Raw genomic sequence first — 22419 nt, 5'->3', positions numbered from 1 at the left:
GTGGGTGCAGTACAGGTCTAGACTTCTCGATTGTAGAGACAGTTGCAAGGCTGTTGAATCCGTCAGAGGTGATACGGGAGCAATTCCTCAGCGTCAACTCTGAAAGAAAGAGGACTCTCTGAAGCATCTCTATGTGGTCAATGGTGCATTGTACCGGCTTATAGCGGTTATTGCAATATGAAAAAGACAAGCAAAATTGATCATGGCTGCTACTTGGATTGGTGACCGATGTGCGATCCTGTCCTTGCAAGCCGCCTTACCTTCCCAGTCATTGGTGATGGTTTGGAAGTAACGTTTAAGCCATTGGTTGTGTTGGTTGTCCCCAGGTTGTGTTAGAGGAGAGCTTCTAAGCCCTAACTTTGTGTGGTGAAAAGATATTCTTTTCCTTTTCACCTTTTATGAGGCCACGATATGTCTAGTCTCTTAATGGTAGAGGCTGTTGCTAGATTTCTCAATCTGTTAGAAGTGATGAGAGTTCAATAATAGGATTTCTCAGTGCCAATTCTATAAAAAAGACTGTTAATAACAGTATTGCAGGTTTTGATAAACCTTTAAGTACAAACAAGAATAAAATAAAAGGGATTTTTCCTTGTCCATGATTTCATGTAACAGTCATACTTAATGACTGTTGGAACTATTTTTGGGAAAACTATTATGATTGTGTTCGCACTAGTCAGAAGACATTCATTCTACATTTACGACTCTACTCTACATGATTTTATTGTTACTTCACTGATTATTGAATACAACATATGATTCAGATCAGCTGATTGTTCCAGCATTCCATAATGCAATTTCTGCTGTTATTTTATTATCAACCGACTTGTGCTTGTATTAGGTTTCACAGTATTTAGTTACATTGTATTTGGTAAAAGTTTTTCTGTTTTTAAGCCACAGGTTGCTGTAATGTATTGAATTACAATAATAATTATTATACATATTATAAATTGTTACTGGCAAGTTAAAGCCACAGCCAAAGACCAACTGTATGATCGTATGATGCTGTGACGTCATATGGGGTGATCAGTTTGAATAAATGCCATTGGCTGTTCTCATTCACGCCACCAGATCATACCACCACTACCACTTCCAGTGTCCTGCCCTTGTCTCTCTCTCAGTTACCCTCCCAACCTTAACCGAGCACAGTCGATGATGTAAACTAATTCAGTCTTTTATTCCGATTCCCCGTAACACGTACACAACAATTGGCGACGAGGTATTAATGCGATCCCGCGAGTGCAATGCAACCTGTTCGATTGTGCGTAAATAATTTCTCCGAAAATTATAGTGGGAGGAAGTGTGTCTGTAGTTTGGCGTCACGTGGACTCAAAATCGGTACATTTTGATGTTGGAAGACAAGGTCGTAAATTGGAACATTTCGTCTTTATTTAGTGAAACAGTAAAAATGGCGGGAAATTATTGGCGGAATCGGTGACTTCGACAACAGTGCAGAAACTTGGAATTCGTATGTTGAACGATTTGAATTATTCGTTGACTGTACTGTAACAGTATTAGTGACGACAAAAAGGTTTAGTACGTTACTAACAGTCGTGGGTGTGAAAACGTACAGTTTGTTACGAGATTTATGTACGCCGGAAAAAACCTTCAGTGAAAAAAGTTCGATGAATTAGTGAAGTTAATTCAGGACCATTTGTACCCGAAGCCATCATTCATAGCTGAAAGGTACAAGTTCAGCAAAAGGAATCAGCAGGAAGGAGAATCAGTCGCAGAGTACATCGCCAGCCTCAAGAAGTTGTCTGCATACTGCGAGTTTGGCGCATCCTCAACGACTATCTCAGAGACAGACTGGTGAGCGGCATCAGGAGTGAGTCGACCAAGCAGAGGCTGTTGGGAGAGACCACCCTAACCTTCGACCAGGCTGTGAAAATCGTCTGCTCAGTGGAAGCGTCGGAGAAGAATGCGGCGGCATTGACAGTGAACGGCGGCAGCCGGGTCCAGCGGATGGCAGCGCATCACCACCCACATGTGAGAGTCGGCGGCAGCGGTGGCAGCGCGAGCTACAACGCAAGGCACGAAGTCAAGGTGCAGTGTACGTGCTGTGGGCAGTGTGGTCACTATAGGAAGCAGTGCAAATTGTTTGGTGTTGTGTGTCACAAATGTGGTAAAAGAAATCACATATCTAAGGTATGTCGATCTACTGAAATTAGTAAGTTACCAGACAATCAGCTTTCGAAAGTTAAGAAAGGTATATCTTATCAGTCTAATTTTCAAAACAAGAAAAACAAAGATTATAAGAAACATAATTTTGTAAATGATAGTTCAGAACTGTCAGATTCAAATAATTCTAAGAATTATGTTCAGAGTGATGAAAATCTTGAGAGTTATGTCGAGGACATACAGAATTTATTTAAAGTAAATGAAACTCACGGTGAAAGAATTAGAGTTGACCCAATTAAGATTAAAGTCCTAGTGCAAGGTCGAGAAACCATTATTTGAAGTTGATACTGGAGCTAGTGTCACAGTGTGTAGTGAGGATTTTTATGAAAATAATTTTAGTTCTTGTAAATTGTTAGAAAACGACCTAACTTTGAGTTCGTACACTAATGAACCTATTATACCTGTGGGCAAAGTTAATGTTGATGTTTGCTATGAGAAAATACATAAATGCTTAGATTTGTATGTGATTAGAGGAGGTTCACATCCTTTAATTGGTCGTGATTGGCTTAAAGTACTGGGAGTTGACATTTCGTTTAAAAATAACTTGTGTGTTATAAACAGACCTATAGATAACAAGGCTAATTTCGAGACAATGACGTCCGAGCTAACTAATCAATTTCCAGAAGTGTTCACTGAGAAACTAGGTCAGTATACAGGCGAACCAGTAAAACTAAATCTAAAAGAAAATGCTAGACCTAGGTATTTTAAGCCAAGACCGATACCATTCTCATTGAAAAGTAAGGTAGAAAAAGAACTACAACGCTTAGTTGACGAACAAGTGTTAATTCCAGTAAGCAGCTCGGAATGGGGAACGCCCATTGTACCAGTATTAAAAAAGAACGGTGAAATTAGGCTATGTGGAGACTTTAAAGTTACTCTAAATCAGTATCTAGAAGTAGACAAGTACCCTATACCTAGAATAGAAGATTTATTTGCAAATTTACAGCATGGAGAACGTTTCTCTAAAATAGATCTTAGTCAAGCCTATATGCAATTAAAGTTAGACAGTGAGTCACAAAAATTATGTACCGTACAATTAGCACGCATAAGGGTCTTTTCTCATATTGTAGAATGCCTTATGGAATCTCATCAGCCCCAGGCATATTTCAAAGAGTTATTGAACAATCTTTGCATAATTTAGAAGGCATATCAGTATTCATGGATGATATTCTTATCACCGCACCTAATAACGAAACTCATGTAAGTAGGTTGCAAGAGGTTTGTAAAACGCCTGAGTGAAAAAGGATTTACGTAAAGAAAGATAAATGTACGTTCTTTGTAGACAAAATCGAGTATCTTGGTTTTAGTATCGATAAAGATGGACTGCATACCTCTGAATCTAAAAATTAAAGCTATAAATCAAGCACCTGTACCTAAATCTGTCACTCAAGTCAAAGCTTTTATTGGCTTGGTAAATTATTATGGAAAGTTTATCAATAATTTGTCAACAATCTTGAGTCCGTTGTACAACTTGTTAAAAAAGGACGTGCCATTTGATTTTGATGAAAAATGTCTCAAATCATTTAGCCATGTCAAGGATGTTTTGACTAAAGCACCAGTTTTGGCGCATTATGATTCAAAGTTGCCTGTAAAACTAGCAGTAGACGCAAGCTCGACAGGGCTGGTGCTGCGTACTTAGTATCATAACCCCTGAAGGCGTTGAGAAACCTATTGCATACCACTCTCGTACTTTATCACCAGCAGAATGTCAATATTCACAAATAGATAAGGAAGCTTTAGCAGTAGTATATGGAGTAAGGAAATTTCATCAATATTTGTATGGCCGAAAATTCACTTTGTGTACTGATCAACAAACCTTTAATTAGCATATTTGGACCGAAAAAGGGTTTACCTGTTTTCGCAGCAAGCCGATTACAAAGATACGCATTATTTTTAAGTGGACCATTTTAAGACCACCATTTACCTCAGTTGAATTTAAAAATTTCATGCAACTTAATGGTATAAGACATACATTTTCACCAGCTTATCATCCTCAGTCTAATGGTCAGGCTGAGAACTCAGTTAAGTATGCTAAAACGTAAAATAAGATTGGCTTTTCAAGAAAATATTGATACTAAAGTAGCCTTGAATAGGATGTTATTTGATTACAGAAACTCCGTTCATAGTACTACTAATGAGACACCTGCCAAATTAATGTTCAATAGACCACTAAGATGCAGGCTAGATTTACTCAGACCTAATGTAGCCAGAACTGTGCAATTAAAACAGGACAAGCAAAAAGAATATTTTTGGCGGTAGAAAAACGAGAATTCTATTTCCTAATCAATCTGTATTAGTGAGAGATTATCGCTCTAAAGACAAATGGATAGAGGGCATTGTAATAAAACAGTTAAATAATGTGATGTATTCTGTTATGACAAAAACTGGTTTAATTTGGAGTAGACATATTGATCAGCTGACAGGACTACACAGTAGTATTGTTGACAGTGACAGTCAAATTCCACCATCTCAGGACCGTACAGTTGCGGAGCGTGAGACAGGCGCTCAGTGTCCGCCAACTCCAAGCCCAGTCAGAATTAGTAACACTGACCTCCACTAGATCAGCTGGTCTCTCCCCATCCTCACCGCATCATACCTCTCCATGTCACATCACTACCCCTCATTCTAGACCACGTCTTTCTCTACCCTCAGCTGTTCCTTCTCCTGTCACTAGAACAGCTGATCATACAAACAGATACCCAACTCGTATTAGGAAACCTGTAGAGAAATTAAACTTGTAAATAACTTACAGTACTTAAGGATGACATTTACTAATGATATGTGTTATTTATATTTAAATGTGTTTATTATATATTTATTATTATAACTTGTATTGTTTAATTTATCTATGACTTGTGCGAATTCAATTTATTTTGGAATTTGGAAGGGAGGAAATGTAATGTATTGAATTAACAATAATAATTATAATAATAATTATTATACATATTATAAATTGTTACTGGCAAGTTAAAGCCACAGCCAAAGACCAACTGTATGATCGTATGATGCTGTGACGTCATATGGGGTGATCAGTTTGAATAAATGCCATTGGCTGTTCTCATCACGCCACCAGATCATACCACCACTACCACTTCCAGTGTCCTGCCCTTGTCTCTCTCTCAGTTACCCTCCAACCTTAACCGAGCACAGTCGATGATGTAAACTAATTCAGTCTTTTATTCCGATTCCCCGTAACACGTACACAACAGTTGCTGTAAAATAATATCCTAAATATACCAAAATAATGTATCATGAGTTCTGTAGTGAGGTATATTATTTTGTATAGCATAAACATTTAAGTAATTATCACTATTACTTTGGGCTGTTAGTTATTTTAACGCTACCTTTTGAAGCGTAGGGTAGTAAAAATGGCAAATAGCAATAATAAATTGAAATACTTGCAGAAGGCAGTAGAAGTACTTGTTAAACTACTCATGTTGTAGAGTTATTAAAAAATCAACACATTTACTATTTTTAAACACAGCTTTTTACTAATTTTTCAATTTTATAACTTACCTTTTATATTCCTACAAGTGGAAGCCACAGCCTTGATAATAGTGTCATCGACAAATCTGCAGCAGTCCAGCCTGAGAGTGGTCAGCTGTTTACAAGTTGTCTTGATGAATCTGTAAAAAATACAGTTTTAGTAAACTTCCTGGCACTACACATTTTTCAATGGTACACTTTCATATCTAGACACTATTCCATTTGTTTTACTTTACAAACAACTTGTATAAATTTATGTAACCCTGGCAGATGTTGTACTGGCTTTATGTTTCCGTGGTCAGACCTACACTAATGTACGGAGCTGTCGTATGGTGGCCAAAAACGGAAGCCAAGACGGTGGTAGCATGTCTGGCAGGTATCCAAAGGATGGCCTGCCTCACTATCACTGGGGCTTTTCCTAGTGCGCCAGGCGCGGCTCTGGACTGTTGTCTTAATCTCGCCCCCCTGGACATTGTCATTCGAGCTATGGCCAGGAGGAGTGCCTACTGTCTTCAGCAGATGGGACTCTGGTCGGGCTGCAGCGGTGGGCACTGCAGAATTGGCACTCTGATACAGGAGGATGTTTTGCACATGATCTCTGATCAGATGCCACAAAAGTTTTCCTTTGACAAACCCTTTAGGATTATTTTACCCTCAAGGGATGATTGGTCAGAGGGGAAGAAACCTCTTCCACCAGCGGAGCTCGAATGGTACACAGACGGCTCCAAAACAAAAAGCGGCACAGGCGCTGGAATTCTGGGAGTGAGACCATGTAGGGAGCTGGTGGTTCCTATGGGTCCGTATCCGACAGTCTTTCAAGTGGAGGTCGCAGCCATTATGGAATGTGCTCGTGAGAATCTTCATCTGCGATATAGGGGCAAGACGATTAACATTTTCACAGACAGTCAGGCAGCGCTGATGGCGCTGGATTCTTGCGCAATCAAATCCAAACTGGTTTGGGATTGCTATCAGACCGTTTCCTCCCTTGCCAGAATCAACAATGTAAACCGTTTGTTGGGTTCCTGGTCATGAGGGGATTCTTGGGAACGAAAGAGCTGATGCCCTGGCTGTGATGTTCGTGGCCGGTGGTAATAAAACGGGGTAATTAAATTACACCAATTAAGGAAAACTATTGGACTACATCTTGGTCGGGAGGACGCGGGTTTCACGGACCGTGGGTAAAACTGGACTGGGGAGAACACTCGCTGCTGGAACGGTAAGGTACGTTGGCGGGGAGAAGTGGCGTGACCTCAGTACCCAATAGGATTTATTCAAACAGTATGGTCTCATATGACGTCACATACATATAACCGCCAACGGCCAGATCGATAATCAACATTCCTATCTTAACAAATATATTTTAGATAGCTGACTATTTATATTAGATTCAGATATGTACACCACATTTCCTCCCTTCCAAAGTTGAAAAACACTGCAAAATAACACACTACATAGTTTAACAAAAAAAAACATTGTTGAAATTCAATTAATTAACACATTAATACAGTAACATCAATAAATTTCCTTAAACTACAATAAAGCAAATGGTATGAACGCTTTGGTTATCACAACTAAGACAAATAAAACAATATAATGAAACAAACTAAAATAGAACAAAACAATATTAATTTACAAGTTCAGCCTATCCACGGGATTTCCAATCCGCACAGGATAGCGTCTATCACTGTTGTTGTTTGGGAACAGCTGGCGCGGCATGACAGCTGCCGTCGCAGCAGGTGACGTGTTGCCACGATCAGCTGTTTGTTTACCGTTAGAACGGCACGACACTGAGAGGGGAGGGGAGCGAGCCACACGGGCCGCTCGGCGGAGAGTGGGCACTCACTGCTCTCGCCCCACCACCGGCGTCATGACCGGGGGGAAAGAGGAACTGTCATCGAAAGCGTCAGCTGATTCTACCTGTTTGTTTACATCAGCTGGCTCTCCCTGCACGGCTACAATCTGATCAATATGCCGTCTGAACACAATGCCAGACGTCAATTCAACTTCGTATATAACATTGCTGATCTGCTTAATTACCGTAGCACTAACCCATTTGTCACGGGTGCGATAGTCCCTAACAATTACATTTTGACCAGGATAAAATAGTCTAATTTTAGTTCCAGAGAAATACTCCTTTTGCTTGTCTTGTCTTTTACTAACTGTCATTGACAGGTTAGGCCTTAATAAATCTAACCTAGTCCTTAATTGCCTATTAAACATCAACTTTGCTGGGGTCTCATTGGTGGTAGCATGAACAGCATTTCGATAATCAAACAATATTCTACTTAAAGCTATATTTACATCTTTCTTATCACGTAAAGCACATTTAATCTTATTCTTAGCATATTTGACAGAGTTCTCTGCCAAACCGTTACTCATGGGATGGTATGGAGGACTCAAAGTATGTCTGATACCATTGTTTGACATAAAATTATGAAATTCGAATGAGGAAAATGGTGGACCATTGTCACTGTGGACAGTCTCTGGCAGACCAAACCTACTGAACAAATCTCTTAAATGATTTATGGCTACATTGGCTGAAGTGGAAGCTACAGGAAACACTTCCAGCCACTTGCTGTGCGCATCAACAATTAGTAGATACATTTTTCCATTAATCGGACCTAAATAATCCATGTGAAGCCTTTGCCATGGACTTGAGGGATAATGCCACGTATGCAGCTGACACTTGCTAGGGTTATTTCTCTCCATTAAACAGGAAAAACAATTATTTGCCAAGGACACAATTTGATCATCAATATTAGGGCCACCAAACATAACTACGAGCTATCGATTTCATTTTGACTATACCCATGTGGGATGAGTGAAGCTCGTCCAGCACATATTTTCTCATTTTGCTAGGCACGACAACTTTGTAACCCCAAACCAATATATTATTTACTATAGACAACTCCTCCCTCCTTGCAAAATATGGCAACAACTCCTTGTCATCCCCAGGGATGCTATTGGGCCACCCGTGCCTTACATAACCAATAACTTTGCATAAAATTGGATCTTTTAGGGTTTCTGCTTGTACATTTTCAAAAGTTAAAGGCACAGAGCTTTCCAAAAGACAATGCAAATAACTGCCCTTCCAGTGGTCATCGTCGCTCACTTCCGGCTCTTTCATTGTCAGTGGTAGCCTGCTGAACGCGTCGGCATTACCGTGATCAGCTGATTTTATATATTCTATATTAAACTTGTACCCTGACAAAAATAAACTATATCGCTGCAATCTGCTGGCGCTAAACACTGACAAACCCTTATGAGGACCAAATATTGATAGAAGCGGTTTGTGGTCCGTACATAAAGTAAATTCTCTACCATACAGATATTGGTTAAGTTTCTTCACGCCCCAGACAATAGCTAGAGCCTCTCGATCGATCTGGGAGTAGTTCTTTTCAGCATTAGTTAGCGTTCTAGACTGGTATGCTAATGGTTTTTCAATACCTTCTGGTGTGACAACACTCAGGACCGCACCTAGTCCAAAAGAACTCGCGTTCTACCGCCAGCTTCAACGGAAGTTTGCCGTCATAGTGCGCTAAGATAGTCTCACTACTTAGCAGTTCTTTTACTCTATCAAATGCCTGAACACATTGCCTGTTGAAATTAAATGGAACGTCTTTCTTTAATAAATTGTACAATGGGCTTAAAATGCTTGACAAATTTGGAAGAAATTTAGAATAATAGTTAATTAGCCCAATTAGCGATTTAATTTCTGTGACATTCTTTAGGATTCTACTTTCTTGGGATCGGTGTGCAAACCGTGTTTGTCAATGACAAACCCCAAATACTCTACTTGGTTAGCAAAGAAAGTACATTTACTCCTTTTGACAGTTAAGCCTTTCTCATTCAACCTCTTACACACTTCTCTTAACTTCTCATAATGAGCCTTATCATTTTCAGCGGTTATTAGAATATCATCTAAAAATACTGCAATTTGATCTATACCCTGGAGAGTCTGCTCTATTTTCTTTTGAAAAATAGCACTTGCTGAAGTTATGCCAAAAGGGACACGGGAATAACAAAATAAACCTTTGTGTGTACTTATGGTACACAGTTTCTGAGACTCTGGATCTAACTCTAATTGGGTGTATGCTTGACACAAATCGATCTTACCAAACTTCTCGCCCTTTTGCAGGTTTGCGAACAACTCATCTATTCTTGGTAACGGAAATTTTTCTACTTCTAAACAAGGGTTCAAGGTTACTTTAAAATCACCGCAAATCCTGACTGAACCACATTTCTTTAATACAGGAACTATGGGCGTACCCCAATCTGAGCTACTTACAGGTATTAACACTTTCTCATCTACTAGCCTAGCTAGTTCGTTTTCAACCTTGGCTTTCAGGGAAAAAGGTATTGGCCTAGGTTTGAAATATTTAGGAACCGTGTTTTCTTTTACTGTTAACTTTACGGGCTCGCCTTTAAAACAACCTATCTCGTCACTGAATACCTTAGGAAATTCTTTGAACAACTTATTCTTAAGTTCAAGACAACTATCGGCATCGGTTTTACTTATCTCAAATAACCTGTCATTATTTTTAAACGAAATTTCAACCCCTAGAGCACTTAACCATTCCCTACCTATAAGTGGATGAGCACCGGACTTGATGACATACAAGTCCATTACTTTGTTTACTTTGTTACAATTAACTTCAACTTTGATCTTGCCTACAGGTGTGATAGGTTGATCAGTATAAGAGCTGAGTGTCAACTTACTAGGTTCTAATTTACACATCTGGAAATGAGAATTGTAATATTCCTCACTGCAAACACTCACAGAAGCCCCTGTATCAACCTCAAACGTTAAGCTTTTACCATTAACAATTAAATCAAGCTGAATTGGGTCTACCTTAACCCTGTCAGTCACATTTTCATTCATTCTAAATAAATTGGCTACATCATCCACAAATTGCTCAGTGTCCCCTGACACCTGATTACTGTCATCAACACCTTCTAAGTAGTTATGTTTGCGATAATTTTTGGAATTCCCAGTGCTTTTACTATCTCTAAAATTAGTCTTATCTCTATTTACATTTGTACCTTGCCGACCAGCTAACTTAGAACGACACACTTTTGCTATGTGGTTTTGTTCACCACAGAAATGACACTTCACACCTAATAACCTGCACTGTGAACGGAAATGCCCTGTGAGGCCACAACATAAACATTGCGCACTGCCACTGCCACCTGGCGATGACCGCCGCTGCCATCCAGAAGGCCCTGGTGACGTGCCGCCGCTGACCTTGGCTGTTCCCCCTGCTCCCTTCCAGGCCGCTCCAGCGTTGTCGCTCCGTGCTGTCTGGGAATGCGGTGCGCCATTTCCGAATCTCCCCCTCCTGGCCACCACGCTGCTCAACTGATGGATCCGCTCGGGTCTTCCGACTGATAGAGCTGCCGCCGATTTTTCTGCTTGTTCCATTGAAAGCACTATTTTGGTCGCTTCCTCGAACGTTAACGAGGCTTCCGATAAAAGTTTTTGTTTGGCACTTTCACTTCTGATGCCACTCACCAGTCTGTCTCTCAAGTAATCATTTAGCGACGCGCCAAAGTCACAATGGGTTGTCATTTTTTTCAAATTTGCAATATACTCGGCAACCGACTCGCCTTCCAACTGTACTCGCTTACTAAAACGATATCGCTCGCTCCGCGATGAAGCTAGGAGTCGGGAATAAATGTTTTTGCACAAGTTGCACCAGTTCATTAAATGTCTTTTCCGACGGTTTATTAGGAGTGCACAGGTCTCTCAACAAACTATACGTTTTTACTCCTATCACAGTTAAAAGCGTACTGACCTTTTTACCCGCGTCAATGCTATTACAGTCCACATACAGCTCAAAACGTTCGATGTATGACGCCCAGGTTTCAACTGACCCGTCATATTCCCCGATAACGCCTATTTGCGCCATTATATTAGTTACAGGAAACGGTATTTAGTTTCGTCTAATTGTACTTGCCACATCAACTAGTACCTAAAATAATTTGGTTGCACACTACACTTCCTCCCACACTAATTGGTTTGAAACTAAAGAAAATTTGTACTTTTAATTTCCGTGATGTTCACTCGCCATTTTGTGATGTTCACTCGATCGATCAAAACTGTCCTCGTGTTGTTCGCGCACTAAAATGGCACTAGTGGTGTTCACTGTTGATGTCCAGCGGCGATGTACACTCGGAATTTCGCACTAATACTAATTTCCACAAATCCTCGTCGCCATTTGTGATGTTCGTGGCCGGTGGTAATAAAACGGGGGTAATTAAATTACACCAATTAAGGAAAAACTATTGGACTACATCTTGGTCGGAGAGGACGCGGGTTTCACGGACCGTGGGTAAAACTGGACTGGGGAGAACACTCGCTGCTGGAACGGTAAGGTACGTTGGCGGGGAGAAGTGGCGTGACCTCAGTACCCAATAGGATTTATTCAAACAGTATGGTCTCATATGACGTCACATACATATAACCGCCAACGGCCAGATCGATAATCAACATTCCTATCTTAACAAATATATTTTAGATAGCTGACTATTTATATTAGATTCAGATATGTACACCACACTGGCCAACCAGGGCTCAGCAACAATTATGACGGGCCCTCAACCGTTCTGCAGTGTTCCAAGGTGTGAATCCTCTAGGGTTGTCTCGAAATGGATTCGCGCGGAGCATGGGAGAAGGTGGAGGTTGCATCCGGGTTTGAGAGTGAGTAGAATGGTATTACAGTCACCTTCCTCCAAGGTGGCTTCGGACCTTCTCTCATTAAACAGATCAATGTCTTCTAAGGTCATTGGTCTCATTACGGGGCATGGTCACCTGAGGAAGCATCTACACAGAGTTGGCATCCTTCAGGAGGATCCGCTCTGTGGAAGGTGTAATGAGCAGGAGGAGGCTGCTGAGCACCTGCTCTTTGATTGCCCTGCAATAGCAAGAGAGAGGTATGCCATCTTTGGTAGCTTGGACAGGGGTGGTGAATTTTCCCAGGAGGACTTGATAGGTTGTTTTCGGCGGTTTGTTGAACTGCTGAAGTTGTAGACTGGTAGGCCTCATGGTGTTTCCGGGGTGCGCAAAAAGCCCTTGAGGCTTTTTTTTTTTTTTTTCCGTGGGGCGGCCTACTGCCATGCACTTGAGGCTTAAGTGCATGGCAGTAGGCCGCCCCAAGGGAAAAAAAAAAACCCTGGCAGTGTGTGAAGTGCATCTCAGATGCGCTTCAGCGTTTTTAGATAAAAAGTGCTATTTATTGGCAAGATATCTGGATGATATTTACACCAATGTAGTCAGTAGGTACTAAACTACAGATTTATACATATTATAGGTCTTTATTATCTGTAATTTAACAAGATTGCTAAACGCTTTTCAAAAATATAATTTCGAAAGCATGCGCCAGTGGTCTGGAGAAACGACTAAATACGTAATTTCTAACCAATTACAGGACTGATATCCACACCATTGCCAAATGTCAACAAATACAGAAATTTATTATATTTTCAGCACTGTAACTGCCATTTTATTCTACTGTGTTCTCCCAAACCCTTACATCGGGTACAGTAAATTGTGTAAAATACATTGTTTGGTTAAACATTATAAACTTCTTTATAATTTGATGAATCAAAATAAAATGTATCTCCTTGAAGATGAAGATCTAATACATCGAAAGAACTGTCATTAAGGTATTTTGTGCTGCAGGGTTGGTAACAGTTTCTAAATGAAGGTGGAGGTAATTTCTCTCACCCACAACGGGCGAAGAGCCAATTTGCCTTTTCTATAACTCTTGTTTATATATTTTATATTATTGTTATCTATTCTAAGAGAAAATAATGAACAGAGTAAAGTACATATCGTATGCCAGTAAAAACATATTATATGCAAATAATAGTTTCATTTCATCCTAATAATATTATAAATGCGAAAGTGCCATTGTTTGTCTGTTTTGCTTTCATGCATTAACTATTCAACCGATTGTATTGAAATTTTATTTGGACATTGCTAGGGTCCGTGGGATGAATATAGGCTTATTCTTATTTCGCAAACTCTCTGGGCTATGCCTTACTGGTCTCTAAGGCAGCAAAAAATCCCATTTTGATCTCTAAGTTGTATAATATGAATTGAAAGAGCCTTATAACAACATATTCCACATGTATTTTTATTCACAGATATGTGTTCAAACAAAATATACTATAGAAAAAACTAATACATCTTTTTATTAGTTATTTAAAAAAAAAACTATACAATTTTTTAATGAAAATATCAACAAGCACTCTATTAGATATTATGTTATGTTTAATTTATTACTCACAGTATTTTAATTTTCTACTTATTTTCAATTACCTAATTAGTTTCTTACATGGAATATATTTCCTATAAAAACATAAAAATCTACTATAGGCTCTAAATTTGTAGCTTGTTTTTGGGGTTTTCATTAAAAGTATGTGTTTTTTTTTTTTTTTTTTTTTTTTTTTTTTTTTTTTTTTTTTTTTTTTGCCTGCAAATAATTACATCCTTATAGGTATGGTTCCCTATATTATTAATTTCTAATAGTATATTCTTTTTACAATAAAACAATATTTTTTAATTTTACACTTACTTACTCTAAGCTATAGAAAAAATACTTTGCCTATTACAATTTTTGTAACATTCGTTTTTATACAAAACGTATTGCAGAAATTCTAATTTTATCTATACCGAGAAACTAAGCATTTTCTAGAGCATCTATACCGAGAAATTTTTAACAAGCTTTTTGTACTGCCAAAAAGGGGTTAAGGTTAAAAGTTCTTTACCTGCTCAAACCAAACTCAAACAACACTGTAACGACTCCTAACTTTATCATGTTTAAGTTTGTAATATTGCTCAACTACAAAGCCAATACCGCTAAAAATCCAGTTATCATGTAACCCTTGTAATCAAAATAAATTGAAAAGATTACGAATTTAATCTTTGACTATAGATTCTGTTTTGTCCTTGACCATTTTTACCAAAACTAAAAAACTCATAGCGTAGCGACTATTGTGAAGGCAAAATAAAGCGAGAAAGTAATTTGTTGTTTTACTAAAAAGCTGTTGATCTCTTACTGAGCCATGTTAGTGGTAGTGATGAGATCGTAGCTTCCACACCAAGAGAGGTCCAGCTTGACAAGATGTCGACAGCGGTCAGAAAGTGACGACAAGGTGCCATCGTTGACACAATGCCAGTAGGGCTGTACAGACATTACAGTTTCAGGACATTAGAATGAGTCATATATAATGAGATATATAAAATTAACACCATCAAAACTCAGTAAAAACATTATTTAGTCACGTCAAGAAATAAATATAACAATTAAAATAAATACTTGATTATAATAATCAAGTATTAACACAATTGCAGTGCTGTTTTTCTTACAATACTTGGAAAGAATGCATTTAACTAAGAAAATAGATGACTTTCAACTCTTTGTTAAATGTTTATAATTTACAATGTATGATGTGAAAGAATTATAGGATCTCGGACATTTGCCATTTTTATAGTTTCAAATTTCTTGGTTTGTGTCACATGTTTGTGCTTTTGTTTCTGTGCAGTAACATCTTCGGTTCATTCTCTGTAGAGTGAACTTCATGCTGTTGGTATAAAATTTTGAGTGGTAGTCAATTGCAACACTTTTTAGTTTATACGTTTTTGTGATGTATTAGGGTTCTTTTGACATCTGAAGAAGAGGATGAATTTCAATCCTCAAAACGTAGTGCTTTTTAACATATAACGATGGAAATGTTCAAAATCCTATTATCCAAGATTTCCAAGTTAGTGTTATGCTCTACATCACTTGATTCCTCTCTACATCTTCAAGGGCAATGTCATGAAGTTCTTGAGATAGCATTTGATTCTGGTTACTCAGTGACTCCTACTAAGTTTCGAGCAGCATCAGTTAGAACTTTCTACTGATAAGAGGGTTCGGAGGTTTGCTAGTTATTTGAGATAACAGTATACCGAGGCATTTTATAAAGTAAGAACCTTTATGAAGTGGAATAAAAGAACCATTATTTATTAACATACATTTTATCAGAAATGAAAAGAACATACTTTAATAGTATATGCTTAATATATTATCAAACACTCCAATAAATGAAAAAGTTTTATTTTGTGAGGCCTTTCGTGCTCAAAGAACACATCGTCAGACCCACATAACTGAAATAAAAGTAAATTAATAATACAAACAATTTAGATTTAAATAAAAACATATGTCTTGAAAAATACAAAGACATATGACCTCACAAAATAAAAATTTTTCATTTATTGGAGTGTTTGATAATATATTAAGTATTTAGTTTCCAATAAGAAGAAGCTGGTAAAATGTATTTAATAGTATAGTTATAATTAACATTTAAACATTTGTTACGCTGTGACACCAAGTGGAGATGGTCCAATAATTCCCAATGAAAAGAATTTATGTTCCAGCTACAACACGAGGCCGAACGTAAATCAGAACGATGCTACTAGAGAATATCCTCTGTGGCAATTTTAAATGGTGCATTTCGTTTGTTATAATGTTACATAATACCTCTCAGCATTTATTACCATTTTTTTGGCAGAAAGTGTATCAGAAAATTACCTTTCTAATCTAATAAAAAATCATAATTATATGTGATGGAAAATTCATGCATAAATTTCATGGTCGTGTCGGGGAATTTGGATGATGCCACTCACTGGATTGGATTTAGTATCTTGAGTGTAGTACACAGTGCGACCTCGTGGCGTCGCGACCGGAAGGTGGGACCTTATAGAGGAATAATCCGTGGATCCGCCACTAGATTCCGACTATTCCAAAACCTAACCAGCTTTGATGACTAAATAAATACTAATAATTTGGGTATAGTTCCGAAAGGTACCCTAACAAAATACTACTAAAATCTAGACCACCCACGCTAACTTCTCCCGGTCCACCCTGCTCGAAAGCTACACAACGACTCTTGTGTGCACAACCTCCGGTCACAGCCTGAAAACCTAGCAGGAACCATCCTACCAGAACCTGTCCGGAGGAATTCCGGATGGTAGGAGGCTCCTATTGTTTGAGCTAAGGGCAAGAGGTCGGCGCAGCTGGCAATTGCGTTCGCGGCTACAGAAGGATTACGCGCGCCAAATTCAAAACTGTAGCGGCACTCGCCGCATCCTCCCCTCCTTCTCCGAGGAGTTCGAAGGCTTAGCCATTACGAGTGGTAGAAAGGGTGAGGGGAAAATTATCTGGAAGTGAACCAGTTATAGTTAAATTGAGCCAAATATCTTAAACTAGAACGCAGAGCTTACTAAAATATTCAAATAACACTACCATGCAGAAAGGCGGTGCAGAAACCGCGCCCATTCTCGCTGAACAGCTCCAGTCCTCAACCACAGACAACTTCAACCCATAAGTGGAAAGCAACTAGATCTATCTATCACCAATATGTCACATACCTGCTAAATACTTCTAACTCTTCCAAGGCTAAGGTTGGGCTCTTTAAAAAGTTTAAATAAATTATAGAAGATAGTCTAGGTAAAAGGAATCAGTATTCTGGAAACCGTGTTTGACTGAGAATCACGACCTTCATTCAGCCCCATCATCAGACTCAGACTTCCCTCCAAAAATAGGCCAAGTAGGAAAGGAGAAGTTAAGGAAATTTTATTCTTGTGTAACTCATAGAATATTTCTTCCATCGTAGCTGGTCATAATCCTAGTCCTGTTCCCCTTACTTCCCTCCCCCCCTTCCGCAGCGGGAGACAAGCCTGCTACCAACAAGCCAATCTACCGGACGCAGAATGAGAGGGAGTGAAAGGTCCCCATGACCTCTCTGGAAGAACATATACAATTAATTGTTTTGTTCATATTCTTTCAATATTTGAAATACAGGAAAGGTGGTGAAAAGATGAAATGGCCATTGGAGAAATAAATCCAAATCTAAATGATGAGGTCTCCTAGTGACTACAGTCATAAGAGGCAAGGAAAGAGGAGAATTGGTCTGCTAACAAGTTCTTTAAACTTATCTACCCTATTAGTTTTTCAAGATAGTTTGGTGACATATGGCGAGTAGTATTCCCTAAATGGAGTGTTCAGATCGAGAAGGAAAGGGCCAACAAACAATAACTCAAGAGAAAAAAAAAACTCCTGTTGGCTCAGAGTTAGTAGGCCAGGAAATGATTGGTAATAACCATTAATATGTGGATAGGATAACCACTCTGTATAACTCTTATTATACTGTTTGGATACTTTATCCTTAGCACGGATCAGATTGTCTAGAGCTTTACTCCATCTCTGTTTCCATGTTTCTTGGTTCAGAATTAGATTCTAGAAGTCGGTCAAGATTCCATTTATTTTCCAAAGGAGTGCAGATTGTGTGTGATTTGGGTTTGGGGAGCTAAACAAAGCAAACTGGTACCAAAATATGTTTACTTTTTTAATTATTAGACTGGAGGAGTTTGAAAACAATAATAGTAATAAAACAATTATTTCAAACAACTTGGGCTGACCTAGCTTTGAGAAAAATACAGCAAACCAACACCTACTGGGAGGAAAAAAAAATCAGGTAGTTACTTTAATAAATTATAAATTAGTTTTATATTGATGTTAAAAAGTTTAAGTAGTTTAATTTTTATAAAATTTACTCTGTAAATTAGCTTGTATATCTCTTTTGAATAAATAAAAGTTATATTCACATAGCATTGTTAGACTTATAATTATTGTAACAACTGTTTAAGTACCTGAAACAAATGCTCGTATCCAACATCAAACATATTTCCAAGAGAAGCGATATTTAGAACACAAAGGTTAAGATTCTACCGAAGGTAAAATATTGGCTATAACAAAAATAACAGTCACCAACTACCTTACCTGTATTAACTCAAGGTTAGTTACAAATGATCGTCGCAAGCTGTAATTTACACAAAACAAAAGCACCAGTTATTATTATGTGTTTAACACTAACTAATATAACCAACATCTAAACGTATATAAGGCTAAGTCGTAAAATAATTTAAAGAAATCATTCGGTTTACAATTTAATTAAGTGAAAACGAAAACAAATTACCGTTTACTTACAAAGATAACTTACGTAGTACCTTAAAACATTGACCGGAAATTATAAGATATTCGTACTTAACTGTAGTAGTAAAATCTATAATGTAGATTAAAATAATTAGACTTCGTTATCTACGGAGTGATACAAAAACCGGATCTGAGGAACTCTGCTTACGCAATTACGTGCTTGCACGGCAAACTGACTAAACTTGTGTCGAAAAATATTACTGCAGTTCCAAAAATAAGAAGATCTAATTCGGATAAAAATATGAAGTAAAATAATTATAACAATTGCGAGCTTAGAACTATAAGTATAATTACAAGGAAAAATGTCAAATTTAAATTTTAAAACTGTCTTAAAACGAAACGAGAAATTCTTGTTTGAAACAGACAGACAGACGGAAATTACGAACTCCGTGATAATAAATTTTTAAACGACTTAAGCCTTATGAAAAACTTGAAAAAGGAATTGTGGCTGTAATAAATAATAAATGGACAGTTATGTAAATTAAAGTCAACAAAGAAAAATACTGCATAACACCTATAATTAGTGAAAAAAATGGTGTTACAGTCTAATACAAAGTGTACTTCAGGTTACTAGTATAAAAGAAAACTATAGAACTTGGTTAAACAAGTCGTAACTCTGCTTAGTTAAAGCTTAAATGAGACTTTACTGTTATTAGTTATTAAAAAAATACGATTTAAGAATTTATTTATATTTAAGAAATACTTTATAAAAAGGGCAAAAAAAGTATTAAATTATTAAGGTTGAACTATGAAATTTTATTATTAAAGTTAAACTGTGAACAATAAAATAAATGTTTTAAATTAATTCAAGTAATAACGGTTTATACTTTAAGCTTATTTTAAATGACTAGAACTAATTTAGTTATCTGATTCTGTTGGTGAAGGTCGCTGCTTCCCTCGTGGCGTCGGTCGCTGCCCTGGGGTGATTTACGCCATTGTTTGAGAAATTACCACTGCCATTCGAAAACTAAAAAAATGGACGGAAAGCGTGAAATTTAAATTAATGCTGGTTAGGAATGGTGTTGGGAATCCGAGGCGGACGGCTCTGCTACCAATATCTGCGACCACGTGGCGTCGCGACCGGAAGGTGGGACCTTATAGAGGAATAATCCGTGGATCCGCCACTAGATTCCGACTATTCCAAAACCTAACCAGCTTTGATGACTAAATAAATACTAATAATTTGGGTATAGTTCCGAAAGGTACCCTAACAAAAGACTACTAAAATCTAGACCACCCACGCTAACTTCTCCCGGTCCACCCTGCTCGAAAGCTACACAACGACTCTTGTGTGCACAACCTCCGGTCACAGCCTGAAAACCTAGCAGGAACCATCCTACCAGAACCTGTCCGGAGGAATTCCGGATGGTAGGAGGCTCCTATTGTTTGAGCTAAGGGCAAGAGGTCGGCGCAGCTGGCAATTGCGTTCGCGGCTACAGAAGGATTACGCGCGCCAAATTCAAAACTGTAGCGGCACTCGCCGCAACAGTGGTCATGGGACCATCACTGGTAACAATGTAACTCAAGAACTTGTTACCATCCTTGTTATACCTTTCCAAAAATGGCAATGAATGTGACACATGGTTTGTTTTGTAAGAGGTTTGTCAGTAATAATTCATAAACAACTGTTTTTGTAAACCTGTAGGAATTTCTGATTAAGTTAGTTAATAATGAAGCACCTCCTCCTCCTCGATTCCTTTTACTATTTACCTCTGGTCAGTTTTGTGTGGTTTGATGATGAGTACAGACCTATTGTGACCTAAAATCTGTAGTTCAGTTTTAATAACTAGTGTCGTGTTTTATTTTTATTAAGTGGAGGTTTTAAAGTTAGCGTACATGGATGTAACACACAACATGGTTGTTTTGATTACTGGCTTGTGCTTGTCACAACACTCCGATATGATTTGTTTATTAAAAGCTAGACTGTAGTCATGTGTTGTAGGTTAGTTATTCACCTGAGAAAGAGATCAGCTTTCAGATCTCAAAATGCAGTGTTACACAATCTTCACCAGTGAAGATCTATCAATGGAGTTATCCCCTTACCCATATATATCAACATTGGGATCAGTGTTGTGCCATTCCTGGACATACTTAGGGTTACCCATATAATAACAGTGGCATCAGTTGTACACCCAGTTTAGGTTCTAATGAACAGGTATAAGATGGGAATTTACATCCATAGTGCATTATCAACCTGAAACTCACCCTGAGGTTCACTTTGGTGTATAGTAGAGAGTCGGTGGCCAGCTGGTGGAAGTGACGGTTGACCTTGGCACACTGACATAGTGAGGGTAGATCCAGAAATGAGAACACATAGTTTGTCGTCTCATCCTGTAGAAATAACTATAATGATGTTTCTGGTTTCTATGGAATGCTTAAAAACTTAGAACTATAAACACTTCACAAACATTACTATTTTTCTATTTTCTCCATCAGTTGACAGATGTAATGACTGCCAACCTAGTATTATGCATGCCTTCAATACACTTATATGTATGTATATATATATATATATATATATATATATATATATATATATATATATATATAAGTGTGTTTGAACATGCATATTTTTTCATTATAGATATTGTGAGTTCTTTCAATTTAAGATGATATCAAATACATATATTTTTAAACATTCAATTTGCTGGGTATTGTTAAGGTGTTGAACAAGCTTTTTTTTCTGTATTCTAGTTCCAGGTAAAAAAGTGGTGAACTTAGCTTCTGCATCTTCTAGCACTCATAATAAATATCTGAAGGGAATGTACTCAAGGCAGGCAAGAGAAGGATCCACTGTTAACCTTGGTCATGGTCTCCACTGCACCAGTCAACTTCGCTGCTGCATCTTCTAACTCTTGTAGTCAATATATGTAGGCAGTGTACTCACCGGCAGGCAAGAGAAGGATCCACTGTTTAAGCTTGGTAATGGTCTCCACTACACCAGTCAACATTGCTGCTGCATCTTCTAACTCTTGTAATAAATATGTGTTGACAGTGTACTCACCGGCAGGCAAGAGAAGGATCCACTGTTAACCTTGGTAATGGTCTCCACTGCACCAATCAACATTGCTGCTGTATCTTCTAACTCTTGTAATAAATATGTGTTGACAGTGTACTCACCGGCAGGCAAGAGAAGGATCCACTGTTAACCTTGGTAATGGTCTCCACTGCACCAATCAACATTGCTGCTGTATCTTCTAATTCTCGTAGCAACTGTCTGTAATCACCGGCCAAAAACTGATTTAGTGTGTTCTCCAAATCCACCTGAAACCCAAAAAGTTTTTCATTCCTTATATTATTTTTGTTTATTAAAAATCTTTGATTAAGTAAATGTTATAAAAAACATTTTTTATCTTAAACAAAGTAATATACATATATTTGGAACTAATAATTCGACATATTCATGAACACATTATCACAACTATCGATACACAAGGAACTGACAGAAGACAAGTACCTTTATAAAGATACAGCTAACTTTATACCCATTCCTACTGGTCACATTCACTTTAACCCCTTGAGGAAATAATTAACATAACCTCTATAGGACTGAATGTTTGAATTCATTTCAGCAAAAATGCATGGACATATTAAGATATGAATACAATGACTTTGGATACAGATAAATTATTCAGTTTTTCACGGCATTTTAGTCCTTTTGGTTCACCTACAAGTGTTTGTTGCTTTCTCCAAATAATTTTTTTTAGTATATATT

The 22419-nt window shown here is 37.9% G+C and overlaps 1 protein-coding gene across 1 annotated transcript in view; it reads right to left on the bottom strand.

Annotated features, from left to right (window-relative positions):
* Nucleotides 1–6: 6 nt before the first annotated feature.
* The window catches only part of LOC124371232 (F-box/LRR-repeat protein 4-like), a gene marked incomplete at its 3' end in the record, with an annotated part of 47473 nt that continues 25060 nt past the window's right edge, over nucleotides 7–22419 (bottom strand). The window contains 7 exon segments of the mRNA XM_046829569.1: nucleotides 7–21; nucleotides 23–99; nucleotides 5695–5804; nucleotides 14728–14852; nucleotides 20910–21035; nucleotides 21709–21761; nucleotides 21878–21968. Of these exon segments, the coding sequence (XP_046685525.1) occupies nucleotides 7–21; nucleotides 23–99; nucleotides 5695–5804; nucleotides 14728–14852; nucleotides 20910–21035; nucleotides 21709–21761; nucleotides 21878–21968 (597 nt within the window).

This window comes from Homalodisca vitripennis, unplaced genomic scaffold, assembly GCF_021130785.1.
Source record: "Homalodisca vitripennis isolate AUS2020 unplaced genomic scaffold, UT_GWSS_2.1 ScUCBcl_1114;HRSCAF=4335, whole genome shotgun sequence".
Lineage (NCBI taxonomy): Eukaryota > Metazoa > Arthropoda > Insecta > Hemiptera > Cicadellidae > Homalodisca > Homalodisca vitripennis.
The sequence above is the reverse complement of the archived record's forward strand: the minus strand, read 5'-3'. Positions and strand labels throughout refer to the sequence as shown.